Raw genomic sequence first — 26,175 nt, forward strand, 5'->3', positions numbered from 1 at the left:
TTTCTCACTTTAACTCTTCCAATTCTCTCCCCCATTCCAATGGGGGGGAGCGAACAAGTGGCTGAGTGTTGCTCAGCTGCCGGCTGGGGTAAAACCATGACAATGGTCATGCTATGCCCTGCAATCTCAGCCAGAATATGCATGCAACCACCCCAGTTTATTAATCCTCCAATCTAGAGCTTTTAGCAATAATGCTTCCAATGCCACTAAGACCCTCCTTATGCTACAGATTTTTTTCTTCCTTCAGCAAGATCGCGATGCCGCATTTCCTCAGATGACCACGTAACCTTTCAGCAGGAGGTTACGGTTTTGGGCAACTATGAAAAGCCAACTACAGTACTTCGTGACACAGCCGTCCAGAGTGTATGAAGCTTTTGTCTAGACATTAAAAACATTTGAGGTTCAGTCCTATGCTGCTGCTTCTCCTGCCTCCTTTTTTGAGGAAACAAAATGAAGAACACCACCTTAGAATTTTGAAATTATAAAATTTCTAAAATAGAGTGGACTTTTGTTGCCTCAGCTTCCCATTTCCTTAACATCAGAACTCTGAACTTTAGAATAAATCAATTTAAAACATCTTTATTTATGTTACTTTGATTATTTTCTTCATTGCAGGCAAAGATGATGCACACTCCACAAACTTCCATTCTACACATGCAAACTACAAACACAGTAGTTTAAAGCTCACTGGCAACCCATTAGCTTGTCTTTAACAAATGCTTTGTCTCAATTTTTAGGTTAGTATTTATTATTTGCTACCTTAAAATGACATATGAGAGGATAAAGATCTTTCCAAATAAGCAGTAATAGAAATACTATTCCACAGTTGCTTGCATTCTAATTGACATGCTGGCATTGGAAAAATATCCCAATTTGAATGAGAAAAAAAAGTTAAGTTTTACAACTAATCCAGTGGCTATCTTCTGTAGAAGAACATTAATTAAGGCAACATTGCCTGCCTCTGAAGAGAAAAATTCACCTTTGGGACCACATCTGCACGCAGCCTGAAGAACGAATGGCTAATTTCAGACTAAGAGCTATTTTCTTTCTATCCTAACCAGCTGCTAAGGGCCTGCACATACGCAGTCAATTTATCCTGGACATCTCTGGACAGCAGAAGAGTAAATAATGCAGAGGACAGGACACATGCCACAGATATTTTGAAATGCACAAAAGAGGATGATACAGAGATACCCCAATGCTCCCCCAAGGAATATTAACCATGCCAACTTCAGGCTGACTCCCACAAAAAATATCCAAGCAAGTATTCCAGACTGGTTCTAAAATAATATTAACACATTCACATGATGCAGTGCTTGACCTGGGAGCAAGTCTCAGACACTCTGGGTCTGCAATTAGCCACCTCCATCTAGCGAGCTTGTTGGTCTCAAAGCAGAGGATTGCTGTAACCAAAATTGTTACCAAAATCCTCAGCAAGGTATCACAGCTATGTATTGGTTTATTTTAAAATAATGTTTAATAGCTATGTAATGCTAATTATATGTACATATTTGCACCAGTTTAGCAAATTCTAGCGGCCTATGTTGACAGAAAAAAAAATATTAAAAAAATTAAAAAGGCCTCTCCTCCCTGAAATTACCAAAGCAGTTTTAAATGTCATTCAAAGGTAATTCCTGAGAGGCCTATACACTCGCTGAGCTCCCTTCACTAATTAACAGATCATTAGTAGCAAAGAACCCCAACTGTTCACCCCCTGCACCACATACTCTCTTAATTACCTTTGTGAAGCAACCAATTTGTCTTTCAGTCATTCTGTCCAAAATCCCAAGTGAATTGACTCAACAGGGAGAAGAGCAAAAGGGAGGGGGGCAGGATTTTCATACACACATTTATGAAAATCCATAATTTTTATGACTGGCACAGAAATTAGGAGCTAAGTGTTTCCAGCAAGTTTTAAGAAAAGGGATTTCAATAAACTGGAAGAGACAGAAGTGACAGACAGTGACTAAAGGAACAAAAAGCTTTTCTTGGGATTACAAATGTGGATACATCATTGAAAAGCTTTCCCTTCCTGAAGCTTTTGAGAAAGTTAATTATATCATCACTTCATAATCACGACAGCTATGGGAAACAGCTAAACAGTATCACAGCTGTTGTTTTCTTTTTTGAGACCATTGGAACAGGCACCTATTCCTTGCTTTTCAAAATACTTCCTTGCAGAGTTCCTAACAAACAAGATCTCTCCCATATTTATGCCCAATTGCCACACGAATCCACTTGGAGATGAAACGTAAGCTTTACTGCCAGTTATCTTACACCAGAGATAAAATTGCTTTTCTTCCCCCCACTTCTCTTCACAAATCTATAAAAACAAAACCCAGACAACCTGACATCCTTGTAGACTTTTGGGGTTTTTTTGGATGCACCTCAGTGAAACACACACGGATTCGAGGCAAGAATTGTTGGTGCCAGGCAAGACAAGAGACATGCTGACTGCAAAAAGCATGTCAAGCAACCAGGTCATTTACTATACTCCATTTCTAGGGCTCTACCTTCTGCTCAGGTTCCTGTTTCATGAACACCATTTAGGATACAAAGTTTCAGTGATTAAAGAAATTAATGCCACAGAGAAGTATCTTCCTTTGAAACTGAATGAAAACCATGTATCTGAAATCTCTGTGTGGGTTGGCATAGCCTTAATTTTGGTCCCAAAGTGAAGCAGCTGGGAGCCTGCAACACAAAGTGTGGTAACCTCCTTCTTCCAGCAAACAAGTAAATGAGACCTGCAGTGTTTCATTTCATCACCACTGCTCATGAAACTTTCAGATATAGCTCACAAATGACTGGGTCTCACAATAATTCCCATCTATAATCTACTATGATACTTATTTCTTAATAGAAAAACATACCTTACAGTATCCTGGGGAAAAAAAAAAGTGTCAAGAACTGAAGACACTCAGGTCTTAATAACAATTCAGTCCACTCATAGAACATGGCTCTGAAAGCCAAAAGGGCCCATGAGAGCCTGTTGATCTTCAAGGACAACACCAATCCACTCCACTGTGCAGAACATACGTATGGCAGAAGACCAACATGGGTTAACACAGAATTTCTGGATGAGTTTAAAAAAACTCTGGATGAGTAGAGGTAAGAAAATAAATATTTGGTAGGAGTATAGAAACATTGCTTGAGCAGGCAGGATGAAATTAGAAAAGCCCAAGCTCAGCTGGAGTTGAAACTAGAGAGGGATGGTAAGCGTAAGACAGAGCATTTCTACAGGTATGCTGGCAACAAGAGGAAGACCAAGGAAACTATAGGCCTGCTGTTCAACTAGCAGGTGACATAGTGACAGAGGACATGGAAAAGACTTAAATACTCAAAGTCATCTTTGTCTGATTTTCTACTGATGAGGTCCAAGCCTAGTAGTGCAGTACCAGGGAAGAGAAGCATTACTCACGTGAGTGGAAGACCAAATTAGAAAGCTCTTAAGTTGGACATACACAGAGCCACAGAACCAGACAAAATGCATTTTCCTGGGTCCCCAGGAGGATTATGAAGACAAATTTTCTTTCCAGAAGCCACATCCATCCAGCATGGATTTAGAATAAGTAAATCAATCTGTTTTCTGTAGTGAGATGATTAGCTCTGTATATGAGGGAAGAATACTGGACATTGTTTGTCTTCACTTTAGCAAGCTCCTAACACAGCGTCTCAAAGTATCCTTAGATCTAAATCAGTGATATATGAACAAGATATAAGCGAGCAACATAGCAGCTGGACTACGAGGCTCAAAGGGCTGTAACCAAAGATACCATGTCCAACTGGTCTCTAATGAAGCTTCTCCAGATCAGTATTGGGTGCAAGGTTTGTCTTTACTAATGACCAGAACGATGGAACAGAGTGCCCCCTCCGCAAACTTCCTGAGGATGCTGAACTGGGGGAAGTGGCTTATATGCTACAGGGGAGATCTGCTATTCAGAGTGACCTCAACTGGTTGGAGAAACGGCCTGACAAAAACCTCATGAAGTTCAACAAAGGCAAAGTCCTGCATCTCGGGTGGAATAACCCCATACAGGCTGGAGCCAGACAGAAAACAGCTTTGCAGAACAGGTCTTGGGGGACAAGTTGAATGGGACTCAGCAGCATGCCCCTTGCAGCAATGACAACTGCATACTGGGCTGCGTTACCAAAAGCATAGCCAGCAGACCAAGGGAAATGATTCTTCCCTTTCATTTGGCACTTGTGGGACCACATCTGAAGGATTCTGTCCAGCTCTGGGGTTGCTTGTACAAGACATATTAACATATGGGAGTGAAGTCCAGCAGATGGCTACAGAGATGAATAGTGGCTGGGGAACAGGGTATACAAGGAAAGGCTGAGACAACTGCATTTGTTCAGCCTTAAGAAGAGGAAGCTACTATTGCTGTTACCAAGGACCTAATCGGAGGTTATTGATAAGAGTCGGGCTTTACCTTCACTAAGATGCACAGCGGTAGAACAAGAGGCAACAGACACAAGCTGCAGTTCCAAATAGATTTTTCAGATAAAACTTTCAACAAGGTTTTGATCAAACATTAAAACAGGTGCCCAGAGATGCCGCAGAACTTCCATCCTTGGAAATATTTAAATCTCAGTTAGGGAAAAACCCTTCTAAGTTAGTCTTGCATTGAGCAGGGAGTAAGACTAGCTGACCTATAGATGTCCCTTCCAATTTAAATGATCAAACTGCTGGTGGCAATCAAAAACCAAAACTCTACAACTTGACCCTATCAGGCAAATACAGCAAGACTCACAATATTCCTGTTCATCAAAGCTTTCTTGCTAAAGCCAAACTAATGTAGATCAAGAAACAAGGGGAGGGAAAAAACCCCAAACATTTACTACAATAAAAACAGATGAGCAGGAGATTTATTGTGTTTACCAGAAACCTCATACTGCATATACAATTACTTGGGAACCAGTTATTTGCTGGAGATATGCATAGCGCACCTGCATTTAGATAATCGTGTATGATGTTCTGTCCTCACTGCTTTCACTATTTCAATTGGTACACACTTTAAGACATACACCATTGCACTTTGTATTTTGCTCGGTGCCACTGCACCCAACAAGATAACATTTACCTTCTATCAGCTACATAAAGAGCAAATCTTGTAGATCACTACCAGATTACTGAAAAGGCGTATATGCATGCATGGGAAGGAGCTTCCAGGTTTGGTTTATTCCTAGAAGAGGGTGCAAGTAGCAGGTGCCTATCTGGAGGGCACAGTACTGGAACTTGGCACGTTTTAATGGCATGAATGGCTCTTAACTGTAAAGGGTGTATTACCAGGGTAGTCAGTTTCTCAGTAGTAGCATACATGAAAAAAGGAAAAATTATGGAACTCTTTCAATATATCTTGTTGCTTTTTGTAAGGCACTTTCTGTTATCATCAGAGCATAACTTAATATGGACATGGTCCTACAGTTGGTTTGGAGAAATATTCTCAATTGGCAGTGAAAAAAAAAATATTCTGAGTTAGTGTTGAGTATAGCAACTGCTTTACAGAATAACCCTTAATGTAAAATTAAATACCTGAGAGCCAGTAAATTAAAATAATTAAAGCTAATGAAACTTCTAAAGTCTCAGTTATGAACATTTTTTTAAAATTAGATTATATGAGCAGTTGACATTACTAACAGTTTTGAAAAAGAAAATTACCTATGTTTCTACCAATGGTTAGCATGCTTCTGATGCATGAACGCACACTGGGGAGGAAAGAAGTGCAAAGGCAGAACTCTCAGAAAGAAACTTGATCTCACTTCCTTTCCCAATTCTCTACAGTGCACCTGCCCTCCTCTACTTCTCAAGGGAGCTTTCTCCAGTTTAGTTTTAGGGAGAAAAAAAAATGGTTTAGAAAGAAAAAAAAAAGAGGTAATGCATCCAAAACCACTCTACTATTGAAGTACCTATTACTTGAAAATACGTCTAAAGTCTCTTGAAGAGCTTTTGAAGCAGCTCTGGTATAAAATTTACAGCACATTTGTATACTCGGTGTTTGCATGACACAACTCCCTCCCTTCAAGCAAACAAAATAACTGAAACTATACAAGTGAGGCTTACAAAAAAGCCTGCAAGGTGAACAATTTGCCCTCCTGATTAGCAGCATATAATCCTTAAATCCTTCAAAAATAAATAGGTTTTATTAAAACACAGAGGATAACTGCTGGACATGTATAAGAATAACCAGTGGTAATTCTACTTTCCCAAGAAAGCAGTATGAAGATCAGTCTCTTGCTTAAGAAAGCTGTCCTGCCAAAAAAAATCAAAGCAGATTACAGAGGAGAACAGTAAGGATACTAAAAGAAAATTAAGGAGGGTGTCACCACAGAGTTCTTCAGCTGCTAGCAACATGATCCCTGACATCCTACTGTCAATAACTCATTTATACATTTTCCGGTGTTGTCTGAGTCTTCTGTTTGAATAATCAATTCAGTTTCTCCTCTCTTTCCTCCTGAGCGCTCCAAACAGGAAGCTTGCCCATCACATGGCAGAGCAAGAAGAATGCAAGTCTTCTTCACAGCAAGAGTCTAAGCTTCCCCTGCTCCTCCTCCCCACCCCCCCTAACCTAGGGAAAGGTCCTCAGTTAACTGCTATTTCACTCTTTAGAAGGTATGACAGATGATGGACAGCTCAGAACTCCCATGCTACTCTTGGAGGGAACCCCTTTCATTATATAAGGCTCAGTGAGCTAAAATTTGCCTGTAACTACAATCTTTGACTAATGCTCAAATTCAGAATATTAGATTTTAAGTGGGATTCACAACTATAAAATTTGTTTGTTAATACATAAGCAGAGACGGGCAAACGCACAGAAATACGCTCTACGCATTGTAAAATGTACAGAGTTTAACTTTTCTTTGGGCAACTTACTACTTACTACAGCATTTAACATTTAGTTAAAAGACAATTTTATTTCATTTTACTTTCACTATTTGGGTACTTGGCATCATATTAACAAGATGCAGAAGGCAGTGGCAGTCAAACAAGAAACAGGAATATTACCCAGTTAAAAGTTGAATAGGAAAACCAAAAGCTCCTTGACTAGTGTCTCAAGTTACTGCTCCTAATAGCTGCAATTACAGTGCTATATGACTAGTATTTTGAAAGCGTCACTAAAAATGTAAAACATTATAGTGTAAGACCATCTGTAACACTAAATATTACCTGCCAATGATAAACTCTATCAACTCAGAAGGTAGAGGATCCATAGCAGGGCTACTGAATCATAAATGGAATATATACTAGGCTTCCGTAATAATCCCAAGTGAAGAGAAGCTACTTTTTATTAGAAAACTAGGTAAGCTTTAAAACTCAGAAAACATTCCGACATTTCACATTCTGAGAATATGAGACAACAAATATGCTCTTCCAAAGATGTTGCCAAATACGTTAAGGAGGTGTTCTCAGTTTGTCCACAACATCTTTCCAAACAAGCTACAAAGAAGAGGTATAGTAGTGGTGTTCTGAAATCTAATAAACCTCCATAGATAGAGCTGCAAGAATTGTGAAATCCTTTTACAGTTGTTTGAGGGAAAGAAGAAAAAAAAAAAGAAATAAAAAAATTACAGAGAACTTCCTCCTTCATTTCCCTCACTATCAGTTGGTGGTTTCCTCTAGTGATATCTATTCCTCAGGGACACTGCACATGAACCTCCCAGTGAAGTACTGAGCAGTATGACAAATGTCTTTCATACATATGCAGAAGCACCATGCGCAACAGCGTCTTGTTCTAGAATTTTCGTTATAGGCGAAGTACACACATCTGCAAGTAGAGGCAAACATACAGAATGATTGGTTAGAGCAAAGCCCAAGAACCACACCTTGCCCTAGAGGAGAACGTGATGAGCCACTGTCCCATCAGCATTTATTTCACTGTCTTGGATTCATCTTAAAGATCTGTCCTACCCACTATTAAGCCATATACCAACATGGCAGAAGCATCTTAATCTATGAGCACAAGGGGCCACATGACATTACTATGCATCTCTTATTCCAGTCTTCCGATCAGCTGTAGACAATCCTCTGCAGCCTGTGCTGTGCGCTGCTTGCCCTTCCACTCAGCTCCAGTATTGCTGAGGCAGGGCTCATGCCAGCCTGGACTTCCCCGGTCCTCTCTCCAGTCCCTTTTCATCTCCTAGCAGCCCAGTACAATGCTAGCGCATGAGGTTGAAAAGTTGGAAGAGGAAAGAGTTGTGCTGGGACTGGTAGGTATCCCTGTAATGTTCTGAGCTGCAATCTCCATCCTAGCAACCCAACCTTCAGTGAGACCAGGCAGAAGAATATTAGAAAGAGGCCCAAAGCCCCATGAAATTTTGATGATATCCTACTGTCAAACTTCTTTAGACAAAATAACTTCTTTTGATATTGACACTGTATCTTTTCTTCCTTCTGCAGCATTTTAATTCCCCATCTAGAAGAGAAATATGCTTATCCAACAGCCTGGAAATTGAAATTTTATTTTTTTTTAACTTCATTGCTATTACTAAGCAAGACCAGCTTAGTACGCTGTTTTCACAGCTACGTAGCACTGTATTCTGGTTTAGGAACCATTCATTGATATAACACTAATAAGCTCACTTATCCAAAAATACGCCAACTGCCATGCTCAAAGAGGCTCTGCTAGACGGCACATCCTTTGGATGCAGAGCAGAAGGCTCTCCCAAACGTCACCAACCAAGACCATGATTATGCTGCTGGTGTTAAGTATTCATGGCTGTCAGTAACAAGAAAAACAGTTACCAGAACTTTACAGCCAATCTAGTACACCCCACCACATTCTCTGAATACTATGAGAAAACAGGCAGACACCATACTTTGTAAAATAGTTTTTCAGCTATTTTAAAGAAAAAGGATCCCTCCCACTCCCAGTCTGCTCTGAACAACTTTTCCAAAAGTCTTAAGAAATCCACTAAAAGGAACGATTCACTGATCAAAGTATGTAACTAGGCACCTTACAATACAGGGCCACGTCTGATATGTGCGATGCTGAAGAATTATACAGATAACGTGACACTTTTTTTTTTTTTTTTAAAGTAACAACTCTGACCTGCATTCTTCTTGAGGTTTTATGTATACAGATCTTCTTAAACACATTAGCAACTGGTTTAAGTGACCCACACACAAAGAAACAACAACTAAAACATGGGGAAATTTCAGATTCTTGGTCATTTCCTATTTGGCACGCACAGATAACTGATGCGTATTAAATTTGCATTGATCAACTGTACCATGTAGAAAGAAAGAAAAATGCTTTCATTAACTCATGCCCAATTTTTCAAAGTTGTACTTGCTCATTTCAATGACATTTTAAAACAGTACATGTTCCTTGTTTTTGCTCATTGGAGTCTGTACTTAAAACAATGGTAAAAACCAACCTAGCATACGAGCAACGTTCTTTTTGTTTTAACTCACAGATGTGACTGAAAAATACTGGGTTCTTCACTTTAGTCTCTCATATAGTGAGCTAACAAACTATAAATAGCCATCTATATACAAACATTTCCAATGTGTTTTTTCAAACTTTACCAATCAGATATAGTTACTAACCATAAAACTACAGCAAGTTTATAATAATTTAACGAGAGCTTATCCAGGTACAAGTGCACATTTCAAAGGGATAACAAGTGCTTATTCTATTCAATAAGTATTTGTCCTCACATTTACATTTATTAAATCATTGATCAGTTGCTGTATTACTACATACTTCCTTTTGGATTCCCAAAGCTCCACCTACCTTTACATCCAATTATTTCTTCATTTCTGGCCAATTTTATCCACACAAATGTTTAAAATAGATTGATTAAACACAGTAGTATCTTAAGACCAAATCCTATTAAACTTATTCACACAAGTCCCCTGTAGCTCTGCAAGTCACTTATGCTATGAGAGATCCAGAACCTGGCCCAATACAATTCTGGAAAAGTAAGAATCACTACATCAGCTGATTTTTTAAGAAATAGCTAGAACATAACACAGACAACTTATCTCCACAAAACACACGCATCAGTGATTGAATTTCTGTGTGTGCAAAGCCAGAAAGTGGCTTCAGTCACGCATGTAATGCCAGTCAAAAAAAATAACGCTGTAGCCTGACAACTAAAGATAAACGTGACGACAGTACAAGACAGGTTGGGAAGTTTTCCCCAGCTTCTGCCACCGAGCTTGGAGGGGGTTACTGCACCGCAGGCGTGCCCACGGAAGGGCAGCCCCGTCCTCACTCGGGCACGGGAACCCGCTCCCCTCGGTTTAAGGGCGGCAGCACAAGCGGACTCCGGAGAGGCACCGTTAAGGCAGTTTCTACCCGGTAGCCACGGTTCCCGCTACCGCCCGAGGGGCTGCGGGGCCCCTCCGGGCCCGCTCCCTCCTTTCCCTTTCCCTCTTCGGTTCCTGAAGAGGGGAGGGAGGCGCGACGCCGGCCTTCTCCGCGGAGGAGCCGGGGCGAGGCCCCACCGCCCGCCAGGCCAATGCTCTGGGCCCACGGCAGCTCCCGAGCCTGGGCCCGGAGAGAGGCGAGCCCAGCAGGCCCGTCCCCGCCCCGCAGCCGGCCCGTTCCGGGTCCGCAGCCTATCAGCCTCGGCCACAACACCGAGCTCCGCCAACCGGGGCCTCTCCCGCAGCCGCCGCTCGCCTCCCTCCCCTCCCCCGCCGAGCAGGTGCCGGCGGAGCGGCCCCGGCGGGGCGAGGGGCGGCACCGCGGGGGCACCGGGGGCCGCTTCCCGGCCCGAGGCACGTCCCTGGCGCGCACTTGCGGGGCGAGCAGGAGGACGCTGGCAGCCAGGAAGGAAGAGCCCCGAGGCCCACCGGCCGCCGACACGCCGCCCAGCCCAGGCCGATGCTCCCCCGCCTCCCAGCGGGGCCCCGGCGGGTCGGGCGGCGGAGCGGCGGGGAGGGAAGTGCTATGGGGAGCCGGTCGCTTACCAGGAGGACGAGGAGGCAGCCAGGGTCAGGCAGGAGCGGGAAGATGGCGGGTCTCATGGTAGATCGGGCGCCCGGGAGGGGGAGAAACGCGGCTCCCACTCTCCGCGGCGGCTCCTCACTTCCCCCGTCGCCAGGAAACACCCGGGCAAGTTCCACCGCGGGGCCCCGCGCTCCCCGCCTCCGTCGCTCACTTCCGGGTACCCACGTTGCGCGGGGCACGCCGGGAAACGTAGTTCCAACTGTTGCTGCCACCGCCCGGGAAGGGAAGGAGGGGCAGGAGGCGCGGGGGGGGGGGGGGAGCGATCCCACAACGCACCGGGGCTGTCCGCGCGTGAGCCCCAGCCCCGCCCGGCCGGTGAGGGGTGGGGCCTGGTGGCGGCGCAATGAGGAGGCGGGTGGGGTCGAGGTGAGTTACGGGGCGCAGCTGCGGCGCTGGGGACGGGAGGGAGGCGACGGAGGCTGTCACCGCCCGGGCGAGGCAGGGTTAACCCTTTCCGCCTTGGTGGGGAGGCGTTCCGTAGCACCGCAGCCTCTGGCGCTCTTGATCGGACGCTGGGGCTCCGGTATGGGTCCCGCGGCTCCTCTATCCGGGCGGGGCGTGGGGTCCCTGCCAGCCCTCAGCAGTGGCGGGCGGCAGCTCCGTTTCTGAGCCGGGGATCGAATCGGTTCCGCGGAGCCCGGGTGGGTTGAGCAGCCCCGGTGGCGCCCGTGAAAATCTGTCCACGTTTCGTTTGGCGTCGCTGAGTCCCGCCTTGGCCCTTCAGCCGCCGGGACTGGGGAAAGGGCTTTGGCTGGGGGGGGGATGAGGAGGGGCGTTGAGGCGCCGTGGGGGTCTTCGTTTCCTCAGAGTTGGGGAAGCAACTTTCTGTTGCAATGCGGGGGAACGCAGCCCTGTGTGAGGGGGGCGGAGCGGCTGGTTGGGAGGGTTGGGAAAGTTTAGCTTAATAATAGGGTTAAAGTGGAACGTCAGCATTCACTTTGATTCTGTGACGCCTCAACAGATGTGTGCTTTTTGTAACTTCCTGAGTTCTAAATGCTGAAAAAGAAGAACACCTAAAATCCAGTGCTTCATCCTCCTCCAGTAAAACATTGGAACTTACAGTATGTGTATATATATATGCATATGCTTTGAGGCCTTGCAGAGCTGTCTCAAAAAGATCATGGAAAGCTGCACTTTGTGTTCTTCACATTTCCAGTATGTACAACAAGTGTAAGGAGTGAAATGGGGCATAACGCCATTTAAAAGAAAATCCCTTGCATCAGCTTTTGGCAAACCAAGCCCAGTTTGGCTTCATAGAAAGCCTGACAGGCTCAGACCTCACAGGTGACCCTGCAAAAATCATTTGTCCTGTTAGTTTGATGAGCTGAAAACACCAATGTATATACACAAATCATGTCTTCATGGTCTGAAATTGGAACTTAAATTTTATTAGTTCTGCTATGTCTACCTTAAGAGCCTGTGCTCCTCAGTCTGTAGAATGAACATCTTACCTTGTGAATTCATTCACATTTGAAAAATACTTTGACATTTTTTTACAGCAGCTCATTCTTCACTTGGAAACTTTATCAGTAAAATTTGGTAGAGGGATCTTGTGTAAATTTTAACCACCTCATGTTTTGCTGAATAGAAAAATGATGTAATTCTGATTATCTTTGTAATGCAAAGTAGACATAGTTTGGTATGAAATTTCACATACTTTGAAGAGCTCCTGGTGTCCATATGTCTGTCCCTTCATTTCAGGTGACTCGACAAGGCTAATCTTTATATGTTAGCTTAAAGATGAAAAAGTGAATTATTTACTTGATTTCAGTAATAGGATGCATATTACAGATAATGTCAATTATGTAACTTTTTATAAGCAGGTCTTATAGTTATTTCTTGATTTTTATTGTTGTTTTTCATCCCTTATGAATAAATGCCTCATTTTTTGTTAATGAGGATCTTTATCAAACAAGTCCTCCAGATACCAATTAATCTGTCATATACATGAGAGAAATATCTGAGGAAAGTTATATATTTTCCTTTTATAGTTCTTCTTAATATTTTAGAATTTTTCTGATGCAGAATTAGCTCTTTCAATGGAGTTACAATACTGAGAATTGCTGTAGAGATAATTAGTTGCTTCTCTCTCTCACCTGTATGATTACTGACACTTTATGCAGATGTGGCTCTTCTTTTCATCTGGAAATTATGAACATCTTCCATTATTAATTCTCTCCTGTATGCAGTCAGTTTTATATAATTGTTGATGTAACTGGGATGCTTCTGGTGCTTTACTAAGTTCTCCAGTATTTGCTGAATTTTACACTGCTGCCCCTGGATGTTTTATATTATAGTTTATTTGCTTGTGGAAGGGTAAAATGTAAAGAAAATGTGGTAAGTTTGGAGAATAAAACTAGTATCTCAAAATTGGAACAAATGTAAAATTCCAATGGTGCATATAGGTCCACTTAATAATGTAGAGAGTCTCACAGAGTCTGATGTATTCTCGGTATCCAGAAGAAGCTTTTGAGGAAAAGGTGGAGGCAAGTTAAAGACAAGCTGTAGTCTTGTACGCCAGGTGCATATTAAACTATGTAGCACATGATCCATCCTGCAGCCTTTTCCCGTCTCTTTCTTTTCTCTTGTCCAGATTGCAGTTGAGCATTGTAGTCTCCTTCATGTAGCAGGCAAATATATATAGCTGTAGGAATAACCAAGGAGAAAAAAGTAGTGGTTAAATAGGGGAAGGCACTGCAACGCAACTACTTGTAACTGACACTCAGTTTCATGTTGTCCCTTTTGGTTTCTTCAAATATGCCTGAATCTGAAATGCCTCATCTGCTTTTATCCAGTATAAAGTAGAGAAGATAACAGAAAGCATAAACTATACTGCTAGGTGGGGAGGAAGAGTTTAGCTTTGAATGAAACATATCAATTATATATCCTGAAAAATAAAAAAAGCAGTTTTGCTGGAGAAGGAGAGGATGCTTGGGAAGCAGAGAATGGTGTAAATATTTTGAAAGATGTGAATATTCTTTATCCTCCTTAAAAGGAAACAATTGTAGCTAGCACTGGGAATGTTTGAAGTGCTGTTACATTAAAATTAAAACAATTGTGCTTTAGGTCTTAAAGTGTATTTGGGCTTGTTTGGGCTAGCATAAGCTCTGTCCACTCTGCACGGTCATGTATGCATCTGCCCTTTCTTTGGCTTTCTTGAGCACCAAGTGAAGTTGAGCTTTTCTGTAATTTGTTGTGGTGTATTATGGCACTGTTAGCCTGTCTTACATGGCTCTAAACGTGGAAATGTTGTTAACCTCCTGTCACATTTGAACTCCTTTCTGTTCTCTGCTCCTAGAAGTCAACAAAGCCATGAGTCCATTAATGACACAGTTCTGATTATGGGAAGGATCACCTACATATGTGGTAAAACAAATGTGTCAAAGAAATGTTCGATGGCTTTTCTGAAATGTAGAGAGTTTCATCAAACTCAGTAAGTGTGGAGGCATCCATAGCTTCCAAGAGATATTGAACATCGTAATTTTCATGTTTTTTTGAGGTTCACAGACGAAGAGGAGAGTGGTAGGATAGGATCTCATTGTTCCATAGGTTTCAGATGACCAGAAATGGCTCCAGAACTATTAATGAGAAACGGTACTTTCATAAAGTTATGTGAGGAGCTCGTCCTCATGCATCCGCACCAGTGTTCTCAATGGAGTGCACCACTGCTGGTGTAGAAGCAAGTAACTATTGCACTCTAATTTAAACTGGTCACTTCAGAAAGGTACAAATGCCAAACATACTTGGTGTTGGCAAGTTGGTTGGGGTGAGTGACTTGTGATTAAATTTGCCATGAAGCTTCCTCTGTTAATTTTCTTATCAGCTCTCCAAGGAAGTTTGAGGCTTGTGAAGTAGAGTCTACAATTATATTAGAGCATTAAGTTGTGTTGTGTTTGATTTTTTCTTCCTTTTTTTTTTTTTTGTTTGTTTGCAGGTAAAGGCCTTTACCATTATTACTTAATGCTTAATATCTGCTGTAGAAATTTTCACTTAATTTTACATAAAAGTGAATGTTTTTCTCGTTTTTTAACAACATTTTCCCCAAACTTCGATATGTACGCATCTGCAATTATCTTAGTAACGACAGATGCTGTGTAGCAATATATGAAATGTATAGAAAAAATTAATGAAAGGTGGTTGAAAATATCAATTGAAGCAAAATAGCTTCCTCTTGCTGTTTTCCAAGTGTACTATGATGTAAATGTGGGACATGGCAAAAGGAATGTATTTAGATTCCCATGGAACAGAAGATGAGGTGAAAAATTCTCAGAATTCAGTGATACTGCCTCTTTTATTTCTGGCGTGGACAGTTCTTGTTTGTTCCCCTTGCTTTGTGTTCCATTCCAAATGTGAAGTGTGGTAAGAATTGCACGTAGAAGTTCAAGTGTTTGATACTTTTGTAGATAATCAAGAAGTTTTCAAGCATGCAGGCCCTTCTTCATTTCTGAAATATTATATGGACCTGAGCTGATCATTATGGAGATCCTGAGGGAGTGGTAGTTCAGCGAAGGTAGCACTTCTGTTTCAGAAGAGGCTAGGAAGGCAGCTGTAGTGGTAGATGTGATTTAGGAAAGAAATAGAGAAGAAAGAAGAGAAGGCCATTATGCCACTGCACAAATCCATGTTTTGCCCACATCTTGAGTAACTAGTGGGGTTTTCTTTCTATCTCAAAAGGGTTAGAACAGACCTATGAAAAGGTCCCTAAAAGGGCAATTAAAATGGTCATGCATACAAAAATGCTGCTGCCTGGGTAACGGCTAAGTGAACCATGACTCTTTCAGCTAGAGGAAGATCTGATCACGGAAGATATGTTAAAAATCTGTAGAATAATTACTGACAGATAAGAATTGTTTATTTACTGTGCCTTCCAGGACAAGGATTAAGGGCCCTCAGATAGCAAGAGCCAGGACAAGACAGATGAAAGCCAGCGTTTTGTCCATACAGTGTTTGGTTGTGGCACAGAACTCCTTGCCAGTGGATGCTGTAGATGCTATACGTTTGCATTATCTTAGGAGACTGGACACGTTTATAGTACAGAAATTAAATGAAAAAAATTAATAGAATTTGCAGAGTAGCAGAATAGTAAATACACAGAAACCAAGTCCACTTCAGGAAGTGATTGAACTAGAAATAATTGTAGGTTGGGAGAGTATTTGGAAGAGGGGGACAAAATCACATTCATATATATAATTGTTATATATGAATATATATATGCTCTGTTCTTTGGCATCTACCATTGGCCAGTTTGAGACAGGATATAGAGCCAGACTTCTGGTTTAATTCATTGTGGCTTTTCTTACACATTTTCCCACTTCTGTTCAGGTTTGAAGAACACTTACCGTCTAGAAAGCTGATCTGATTACTTCAGTTATGCCAGTTGGTCAAATAAAAGATACTTCTTCAACTTATAAACTTTGTCTGGCATATGTCCATAGACCATCATGGTAAAATACCACCAGATATCACGTACTGGAGGAATGCATCAAGTTGATACTTGATAACAAACTTCATTCGTTACTGAATTGAAGCATGCATGACAACACTGAAGAACAGTCTGTCGGATTTGTAGATAAACGCTATCTTATTTTCAGACTTTTGCAAGGCTTATTGTCTGAAATCTATGTTGAAGGCAACAAAACTATAATATATATATGTGTATATATCTAGTTAACATAGGCTTTTTCTGGCTGAATCTTGGCTAGAGGTAGATTTAATTCACAAAATAAGAAACGTGTTTGTTCTGATCTGTTTGTAACACAACAGTTTATTCTCTTTAGCATTGTTTGAGTCATTTTAATGCCTCATTATAAAATTCATTGTGGGTTTTTTTGGTGTTTTTTTTTCTAGAACTGAATTCCTACAAAAAATGTTGATGGTGCAGATCTGACCTATGATAATATCTTGAAAGAGTATGAATATTTCAGCAAACTGCCTCTTCAGTGGTTCCTCGTTAGCATCTGAAGTGCATGCTGCTGCTGTTAATGGAGATAAGAGTACCCTCCAAAAGCTAATAGCAGGTAAATGTTTTCATTGTAGTTGTATTTTGATGACTTCAGAACTGAAGCTTTTTGGTTTTGACTTACTGCTCTGATCTTTGAGTTATATTTTCATTTCTTGATTATATGTATTTCTAGAATAAATGTAGTCCTGAAAATAGGACTGATTTTTCTTGCTTTTTATTATATGTTGCCTTTGATTGGTACTCATGTGTGAAGTAAAATAGAAAATTTCTAAGTGATACAACCAGAAAAGTTATACAGGACTCCTGTCTCAGGGAATTTGAAATTCTGGAGAAGTACTTTGGGCTGAAATATTTTGCCCCCAAATGCTTATTTTTGAAATCATTGCTTTTGTGGGAAATTTGATAAACTTGTTTTTACAGATCATTTTTTATAGATAAGGAAGTCTTGTCACTGTGTAGTATTTGGGGACAAAATGAGCCAGCCCTATTTGTTACTTTGATTCTGATACACTAAAAATGTTTCTCAGGACAAATTAAATACAAGGAGAGAGTCTGGTTGTATTGGTGCTGAAGTGAAAAAAAAAATCCCATCCAATAAAAAGCCCAGGATTTTGCCTTCCCTGACCGAGAATTGTATGGCATTTGAGGTTAGTAGTTTTCAAAAGCAGTATATGTTCCATGTTGCAAAAACAATCTTATATACATTTGGAAGGCTGTCATGTGATAGGCGAAGACTTTGATTTTCAGAGTTTCTGAAATTCCAGCTGATACTGTAGAAGTTTTATATGCTCAACCTTTTTTGAAAATCCTGTTCCTGGAGCTTGGTGAGGGTGAAGGACTGGGAAATAATAAGAAACTTCGTCTGTATTTATGCCATTAACTGTCAGTTTTAATGGGTGTAAAGGATTTAATGGTGATCACATTAAACCAACAGTCAAGTTTCTTTATGTATCTTTTGCTGACCTATGTTGAAGACAAGATAGTAAGCTATGTAGATCTATTGTCTAAGCTATATAGAAAGCTGGAAATTGTTCTTCTTTACAAGGTGTATCTAATTCTCTCAAAGACAATTAGAAGTGATTTAACTCAAACAGGAGAAAAAGTTTGAGGGAACTGACTTTATAGAAGCTCCACTGGTTGAAACAAAATTTTTTTATTGGGCCTTCAACTTTATTTTGTCGTATGATGGCTCAAACGTACACGGATTGCATTTAATGCTATCTGTTCACTCTTTTGTAGAACATTCTATAAACAATGTATGAGCAGTTGATATGCAGATACTTCTAGAAATCTGTGGGATGCAACTACAAAGTAACTTTAAATACCCAAGTTTCTTCAAGTTCTCTGCCTGCATATGGAAGGGGAAAAAAGCCTGAGCTTTCAAATACTGGCTAACAATCAGAAGCGACAACAAAGAGTTTTTGCTGACTTCAGTAAGTTTTTGTTAATCTCACAGCCAAAAGATGTATTTTGAAAACACAAAGGAACAACTATTTCTGTGTTGCTGGTACACCTTGTCACATCTACCACAAAACAGCCGTTAGAACCAGATACGGAAATCACTATTCTTTTAATGGTGATCATGCAGCAACAAAATAAAAATGATGTGTGTTATTTTTACACAGGAGAGAAAACTGCATAATCTTTGTAGCCTTTGCTATAGTAGCAAAATTTGGCTTTTCTACTTTGTCGTGTTTTGACAGGATATGACACAGACCTTACTTTTGGCAGAACAGGACCAAAAAGAAAGTATTGCCTAGCAGAAGAAAAATGCATTAGAGTGATATTTTTAGCTGTTTACCAGGCACTGTTGAAAGTACAACTTGATGCCAGAAGTAAATTGAGCAATTGGTATTATTCACTGAACTTCATGACTGCCCTTAGCAGCAACACCTAATTCAGGACAGTACTTCAGCATAACGTGTGTGTATGCTGGAATGCATAACAACGTTCTCCTAACACAGCCAAGCTTTGCATCTTGATTATGTAGCTAGTGGTCTATCTAGTAACATGAAGTCTGACTTTCTCCTTCTTTTAGGAAGGAGTCTTTACCCCTAAATTCATTATTACTTTCCTCTTTGAGTTTTCCCTATGCAGTTATTAATATAGGAGGGGCATAGAGGCTGGTTAAAGAGTCTCTTGGAGCAGCCCCTCTAACCTGTTTGGTGGTTATTCCTTTTCCCATCTGCTGTAGCTTGGTGGAGCATGTGTGAATGTATGCAAACATATACATTGTATTTGCATATAATTCATGAGTATGGATGCATGTGTAATCTACTGCCCAATAGTGTGTGACTGTAAAGGAGCAGGTGTTTGAAATAATACAGTGTGTTCTGGATATTATGTTCCTTTTGACATCCTGTACCAATAAGAGACAGAATCAAAGGTAAGAAGAAAATTTATTTAGAGAAAGACAGGTTTGGAGCAAAGTGTCTCTTCATGTTAACCAGTACTGATGCTTAATTACAGGACTTTCTAAACAGCCTATGGGTTAAATACAATAAAGCACAATATATGCCAAGTGTTTACTGTATAACCAGTGCTCTAATAGAAGTGTGCTAATTGTTTTCATTGCATGAGTTGCCTAGTACTGTATCACATTGTTTTAGAATTGTATGATCTCAGGCTTTGGGGAATACAGTGTTTTCTTTTCTATGTTTTATACAACACCAAACATGTCTTTAATTAGCAGTTTTTCAGTGTTAAAACCCATCTGTATGATTTTAATCCTAGGCAAGAAGGGAGCAAAAGTGAACTCAGAATAGAACCAACTCTTGAGTCACTCTTGACTGCTGCATAGGAGCTGAATCAGTGTTACTAAGTGAGATTTTGTAACTCTTGATGAGAGTATACACAGATAAGCAACAGCAGCCTGCTGTAGTCGTTGTACTCTAAAAATGGTGGAGGATCTAAAGATTAGTCTAAAGAGTAAAATCCTTGCTTGCAGTGTGAAGCGATGCAAAAGCACTTAACAAAATAAAAAGTTTAGGAAGGTCAAAGGGAAGTGAGCATGGCTGGACAGCAGTGTAACTGTGGGTAAGAGCAAGAAGGTGCTCTTCAAAAAACATAACCTGTGTCTGAGAAAGGTATATGCAGGTCAGCAAAAGACTTTTTTTTTTTTTTTTTTTTTAAATTTGCTAGAGGCATAAAAGTTGATTCTAAAACTTGTGGATTGTCAAGGTGAAGGGACAGTCAGAGAAAACAAGTCCATGGGTGAAGAACAAAACAAATTATTCTGTATCTGCATTCACAGAAGAGCTTGGAAAGGTTCCTAAAACTGTCCTAAACTGACTCTTCTGCTGGGTGAATCAGTAGAAATTATAATTAAGAATACAATTACTGGATATGTAGATAGGTGTAATATGCTGGGGGAGAGTGAAGATTGTGTTTGTAAAGGAGAAGCATGCCTCTGTTGGAGTTCTTTTGAAGCATCAACAATCATGCAACCAAGGGAATATTTAAAAAGAAAAATGAACTTACCTGTTAAAATTCAATGTTCTTTGAATAATTGTAGATGACGTTGCTACATGGGAGATGTATTTAGAGTTGGGATGTGTAGGATAGTTGATACCCATGAATTTATAGGTGCTAGTTTTAAGTGGTGACATAATAGAAGTGTGAAATTTTGCAGTGGAGAATGCATAATGGTTTGTTTGGGTTTTGAGGTTTTTTTGACTGTGAATAGAAATACAATGTTTTTTTACATGACCTCAAACGTCTTATTTAGATTAATTGCTGCCTTACTAACCTTATCAATTCAAGAAAGCTCAAGAAGTATTTTAGTAGTTTCCATATTATAAGGCACTATCGAGAAAATAATGGTATTGATGTAATATTGACATCTTTATGCTTTTTAAATAAACATTGCTGTAAACAGGCTTCAAAGCTTGCTTTAGTTACAGTGTTTACAGGTTTCAGAAGGACTATTTGGTTTACTTGCTGTTGATATTTTTTAAAGTAATCTTTGTAGCCAAGATTTGTGTAACTCTTTTAAAATTATTTATAATTATGCTGCTTCAGAATATTACTTGTGGTAGGTGTGTTTGTGGAACTAGTGTTTTCTGAATGTACTTTTTTCTGTAAGTGTATTTTGCAATGTCGTATAAATGTCAGTAACAGTAGAGTAAAAAGTAGTAACTTTGGGTTTATCTTATACTCCATTATTTTGACCACCCTGTTCATTTATGATAAGAATGTACTACTTTTAATTAAAGTATCCTTTCAATAAAAAGTACTACTCTTAGATACTCATGGACTTAATTGTTTTATGCGATTATTTTAATTTTTTTTTAGGAAACTCTGAGCTGAAAGATAAAGAGGACCAGTTTGGAAGAACTCCACTTATGTACTGTGTATTGGCCGACAGGCTGGACTGTGCAGAGGCATTGCTGAAGGCTGGAGCCGATGTTAATAGAGCTGATCGTAGTCGAAGAACTGCTCTTCATCTTGCTGCACAAAAGGTAATTACATTAAAAGTGCTCAGCCATTGTATGAACTTGCGGCATTCACAACAGTTATAAAGGAGACTTTCTTGTATTGAATAAGCATGTTGTATCTTTAGAGGCTTTAATTATTTTAGAGGCAAATAATGCTATGAGGTTTTTAAAAACTTGGTCCACCCCAAAGTAAATCTTCGGAGGGTTTGTTGGGTTTTTTTAGTGTTTTTACTCAGTGTATTTGTGGCTGTCTGCAGAGGCAGTATAATTCATTGCTGTTTTAAGAACTTGTACTTACATGGAAAAATAGTCTTTGTCCGTTTTGGGATAGCCAGTTAAAAGTAAAGACCAAATTTTGTACACTCTGATATTTCTTAGGATGTTGCCATTAATTTCAGTGGATATAAGGCCATACACTCTTAATTATTAATGCCACGTCTGAGAATTTCAACAATATAGAGTACCAAATAATTTCCAGGACCAGGAGGGAAATGTATTACTGTCTGTTTTTCCTTCTACAATTTCAGTCTATAATATTTCCCTATTTTGTTGTCCCACTGAAGAGAAGCTGAAGAAAGTATTCAGTAATAAAATAATAGGTAATTTGAAGTATAACTTCAGAGCTGCAATGAATTTAGAGTGTGTTTAGGGTTGGGGGAAAGTGTCCACAGTTACAGGAGAATGAGCAAGCTGCTGATGGGAGGGGAAGAGCAAAGGTGGGTTGGCTAGCTAACCAAGACGTTTTATGGAAAAGACTCCACAGAGAAGATTAAAAACTGAAACTGAAAGGAAAAGCTTTTTATTTGCTATTTTACTTTTTATAGTATGTTTAAAACTGTAACTGCTCAAAAGTTGAAGTTGTTTTGGCTATGTAAGCTGTGTCTTTTGGTACCAGATAGAGTACCTGCTGTGATTTTCATAGCAAACCATTTCTATATATAATACCTGGTCACCTGTTGATAACCATTCATGTTTTTCAGATGTTTTATATACTTTTTTAATACACTTGGCAAATTTTTTTTTGTTTTATTTTAGTTAGGTTTACTTAAAGGTAGCTATAGTATGATCAAGGTATTTAGTAAGGAGCGATATATGCAATTGAATAGAGAACCGTTTGGGAAGATTATAATAAGGTGACATTCTTCCGTTACACTTGCATGGGAGTTCATAGGGACTGTGTGGTCTATGTTACTGCATCCTTTATTGGCAATTAAGTGTTCATTTAATATTTTAAATTTACAAATTCCTTAGGTAAAAATGTTAACTATTAAAAACTAGTGTGAATGCATTCTTGAAATGGGTACAATAATGCACTACATTACTTAACTAGCATTGTAATTAGTTACAGTAGGTTATAGTTGAGTTGAAATAGGTTAATTCATCTATTTGGTTACATACCACAACACCCTGATGAAATATTTCAGTCATGATCATAACCTTGTCTCTAGTGTACCAAGGTTAACTTCATATTTCTAAGAGACCAGCTTACTGTGAATGTTGTTGATTCAAAGATAGGTATTTCATAAATGTAATAATGTTTGCCTGGTGTTCATACAGGCTTTAGATTTTATAACCTGATAGGCCCATGAACTTTTTCATCATATTAAAAACTTAATTTTAAAAATTACATTTCCTCTGGGTTTTTAAAATACATTTTAGCATATTAAAACCATATAAATTCTTGTTTAAATCTTTGTCTATATGTTCATATTGTGAATATTTGTACTGCAGCTATTCAAGGCATGAGATATTTTGCCTTGGCACAATATCCATTAATGTGCTCTCCATTTCCTTTAAGTCTTGCTGCAGTCATGAAAGGGCACTTTGTACCACGTGATACTTGGGCCATCTTAGATGTGTTTTCAGTTGGCAGTGCAGCTGAAAAAAAAAGGTACTGTCTTTACCTCCTGCTTTTTTAGCAAAAGATTGTATGCAGTCACCCACTTATTGTGTAATGTAGTAGATAAATGTGATTCACCCCATAGCCACGTAAATGCTTGTGCTGTCATGGTGCTGGGGTGGCAAAAAGTGGTCAGGAGACAGCCCTTGCAGCTGCTTTGCATTTGGCTGTGCTTAGCTGTCCTGTAAAACTGCATTCTGTAACACTGAGCAGTTACTCGCTATTGATGTCAGCTTATGAAATTAACATTTCATGTGTGTAAAATGTCAATAACGAAAGAATGAAGACAAAAATTTTGAGATCTGCATTTTTACCGTGAATACCTTCTGCAAAATACATAAAATTAAAATTCAAAACAGCTTCACGTTCCATGCAGTTTTGGCTGTTTAAATAACGTTTTGCATTCTTCTTATTCCTCTCTGATACTTTTGGTTTATGTTCTCCTCTAACATAAGGGCTAATTTTTTTCTCTGGAAAGTAAAAATTTTTTCCTCAGTAACCAATGCTGAAAGTTGACTTTCAGACAGAAAAAGAAAAATGCTGTGAGGTAACCCGTTTCCAAAGTTTTATTGTCAGTGTTGGTTAATCATGAATTTACATATTTACCAGGGCCACTTTATAGGTTTTTTTGTGTTCAAGGTTGTGAGTCCATTAGTCACTGTCCTGCACTTCTTCAAAACAGGTTTACATGACTTTCTAAATCTCCATTCATTTGTAGTCACAGAATGACAGTGCTTGGAGGTTTCAGATTCCTAAATTGCACTTGAGTTGCATCCTAATTTTCATTTTCTTTGGAGAGAGAAGTTAAGCTTAATGCACAGGCCTGTACATGCACCCAGTGAAGAGGCAGGAAAGAGAAGACACTTTTCCACACGCACATTCTCAAATACAGCAGATGGATGTAAAATGCAACTAGGTTTCCTGAGTAAGAACCTTCCTCTCTAGGTACTAGAATGACTTTTGCTGTTTTTTGCTGTCTCTTGGGAGTGCTTTTGGAACATCTTACTCATCAGATTGCCACACACATCCTGAGGGCTAGAGTTTGTTGCCAGAATATTTCAGTCTCTTTAAGTTATCATTCTACAGGCTTCCTTTACATGTCCCTATACAGGTGTTCTGAAACAGTCTTGCAGTTGATTTCACAAAAAAATGGTTTCTGCTGTATTTGGGAGCCACAGAACTGTCTCAGAGGCAAAGTTTGTGAGAAGATATTCTTCTAATGCCAAACAGGAAGAATGATTTAGCCATCTTGGATAGCAGGAAGCTGAATATCTTCCTTCATGTGTTTAGATTCAAGAGGATGGCTCTCCCGTTAGTAATCCTGGTTATTGAAAGAAAAATTGGTCTCATTCTCTGCAGGATGCTTTTTGCCATTTGTCTGTCAGAGAATCTTGCAATACTCCATTCCATCAGTATCTGCTAAAACTACAGCTGATATAAGGTTCTTTTCTTTGGTTTTTGGGGGTTTTTTTTGCAGGGTTTTTTCCCCAGCATCAAGTAACTGTGCTAAGGTATCGGTGGAAATACCTGCTCACTTGAAATGAAGCTATTCCCATTTTTCTGTCTGAAGACTTCAGTGATAAAGGGACTGCCAGTTCATGCCTTTCAGTCCTAGTAAAATAGCTGGTGTGGTGGTTTGTTTTTTTTTTAATCCCTGTTACAGAACAAACAATCAGAAATGTGGCATTGCCCTGAATTCAGTCATAAATCATCAGTATTAAGTAAAATGAGTTAGGACTCTAATTGCCTGCCTTCTCAAGGATGGATTTCTGGTTGGATAGGACTTAAATGAACAGCTGTAGCATCTTTCTATTAACACTTGCATAACTAGCTTCTGACTATACCTATGTGACTTACAAACCTGGCTATAATGGGTGAGTGAGTGTATACATACACATATGTACATACCAGCTCTGTTATATTTTAAACTTTCACCTCTGCAAGTTTTATACTTCCAGCTATTGTCTGCAGAATAACAGACAACTTTTGCTCCCATCATATTTGTTATGACTGTTGCATAAGGCTTATATTTCGTAAAAGCATTTCTTTCAGTCCTTCCAAATGCTGACAAGCACATTCAGTGTTCAAAATTCAAATTTTTATTTGTTAATAATACAGAGTTCTTCCTCAATTACAAGTGATGATTACAGCATTACCCATATGGTCATACAAAACATTATTTGATGTGATAGTCTCATAGTAGTTCCTTAATCCTTCATTATTTCCTAATAGCACCTCTAACTCCTTTTTAAATAGTTACTTTGTTACTTGCAGTTGTGTAGTTGATATCCTCCCAGGTATTCTGTGGCAATCAAGTGCTTTTGCTTGTTGTCCCACAAGTGTCCCAGAAGTAATTTTTCAGAACTGTGAGTTGTCAAAATAGCTCTGTTTTGCTTTGAATATCAATAAACAGTATCAAAATTTCTGCACTTACTGTAAGTGCTGTTCATGGTCTCTCAAGAATATTTCTAGTAGCATAGCTAGACAGACTGACCCATGCTATTCCATGTTCTTTCAATTCCAAGGATTTCAACACAGTTAAAAAGTGAAGGTGATCTAATGATTTCAGTAACCCTATCTAACGCGGGTTTAATAGCTAGGTCATCTTTACCAGTTAATGAGGAAGTGGAGGTCTCAGAACTCGGAGTTGCTATATCACCCTTGTTTTGCCATGCCACATCCAAATAGCTTTTGTCACTGGAGCATGTCTACAAAGCAATAGTTAGCTGGAAAGATTTATCAGGTTCTCAACAAAGAGTTCTTGTAATCTCTCTGTCTCAGACTTTGTTAGTGTCATTCTGGACTATTTGCAAGAAGTAAGAGTTAGGATATTCCCTTACTTATTGGTCCAGCTAGCCACCTTTCTTTGGTAGCAGCTTAAGTGTAAGTGTTCTCACACTTCTCTTTGCAGAGAGT

General features: G+C 39.7%; 2 protein-coding genes across 3 annotated transcripts in view; one reads left to right on the top strand and one right to left on the bottom strand.

The window, feature by feature from the left end:
• The window catches only part of ERP44 (endoplasmic reticulum protein 44), a 53,098-nt gene extending 41,976 nt beyond the window's left edge, over nucleotides 1-11,122 (bottom strand). The window contains exon 1 of the mRNA XM_075744604.1: nucleotides 10,922-11,122. Within this exon, the coding sequence (XP_075600719.1) occupies nucleotides 10,922-10,978 (57 nt within the window). The 5' untranslated portion in view covers nucleotides 10,979-11,122. The remainder of the gene's footprint in view (nucleotides 1-10,921) is intronic.
• An 86-nt stretch (nucleotides 11,123-11,208) lies between these two features.
• The window catches only part of INVS (inversin), a 98,263-nt gene continuing 83,296 nt past the window's right edge, over nucleotides 11,209-26,175 (top strand). Inside the window, exons 1-4 of one of the 2 annotated variants that reach the window (XM_075744592.1) lie at nucleotides 11,212-11,327; nucleotides 14,260-14,394; nucleotides 16,809-16,978; nucleotides 21,217-21,383. In XM_075744592.1, coding sequence (XP_075600707.1) covers nucleotides 16,873-16,978; nucleotides 21,217-21,383 — 273 coding nt within the window. In that variant the 5' untranslated portion in view covers nucleotides 11,212-11,327; nucleotides 14,260-14,394; nucleotides 16,809-16,872. Of the gene's footprint in view, nucleotides 11,328-14,259; nucleotides 14,395-16,808; nucleotides 16,979-21,216; nucleotides 21,384-26,175 lie in introns of both variants that reach the window. The other variant, XM_075744593.1, reaches the window with a different exon arrangement.

Source organism: Balearica regulorum, chromosome 2 (assembly GCF_011004875.1).
Source record: "Balearica regulorum gibbericeps isolate bBalReg1 chromosome 2, bBalReg1.pri, whole genome shotgun sequence".
Lineage (NCBI taxonomy): Eukaryota > Metazoa > Chordata > Aves > Gruiformes > Gruidae > Balearica > Balearica regulorum.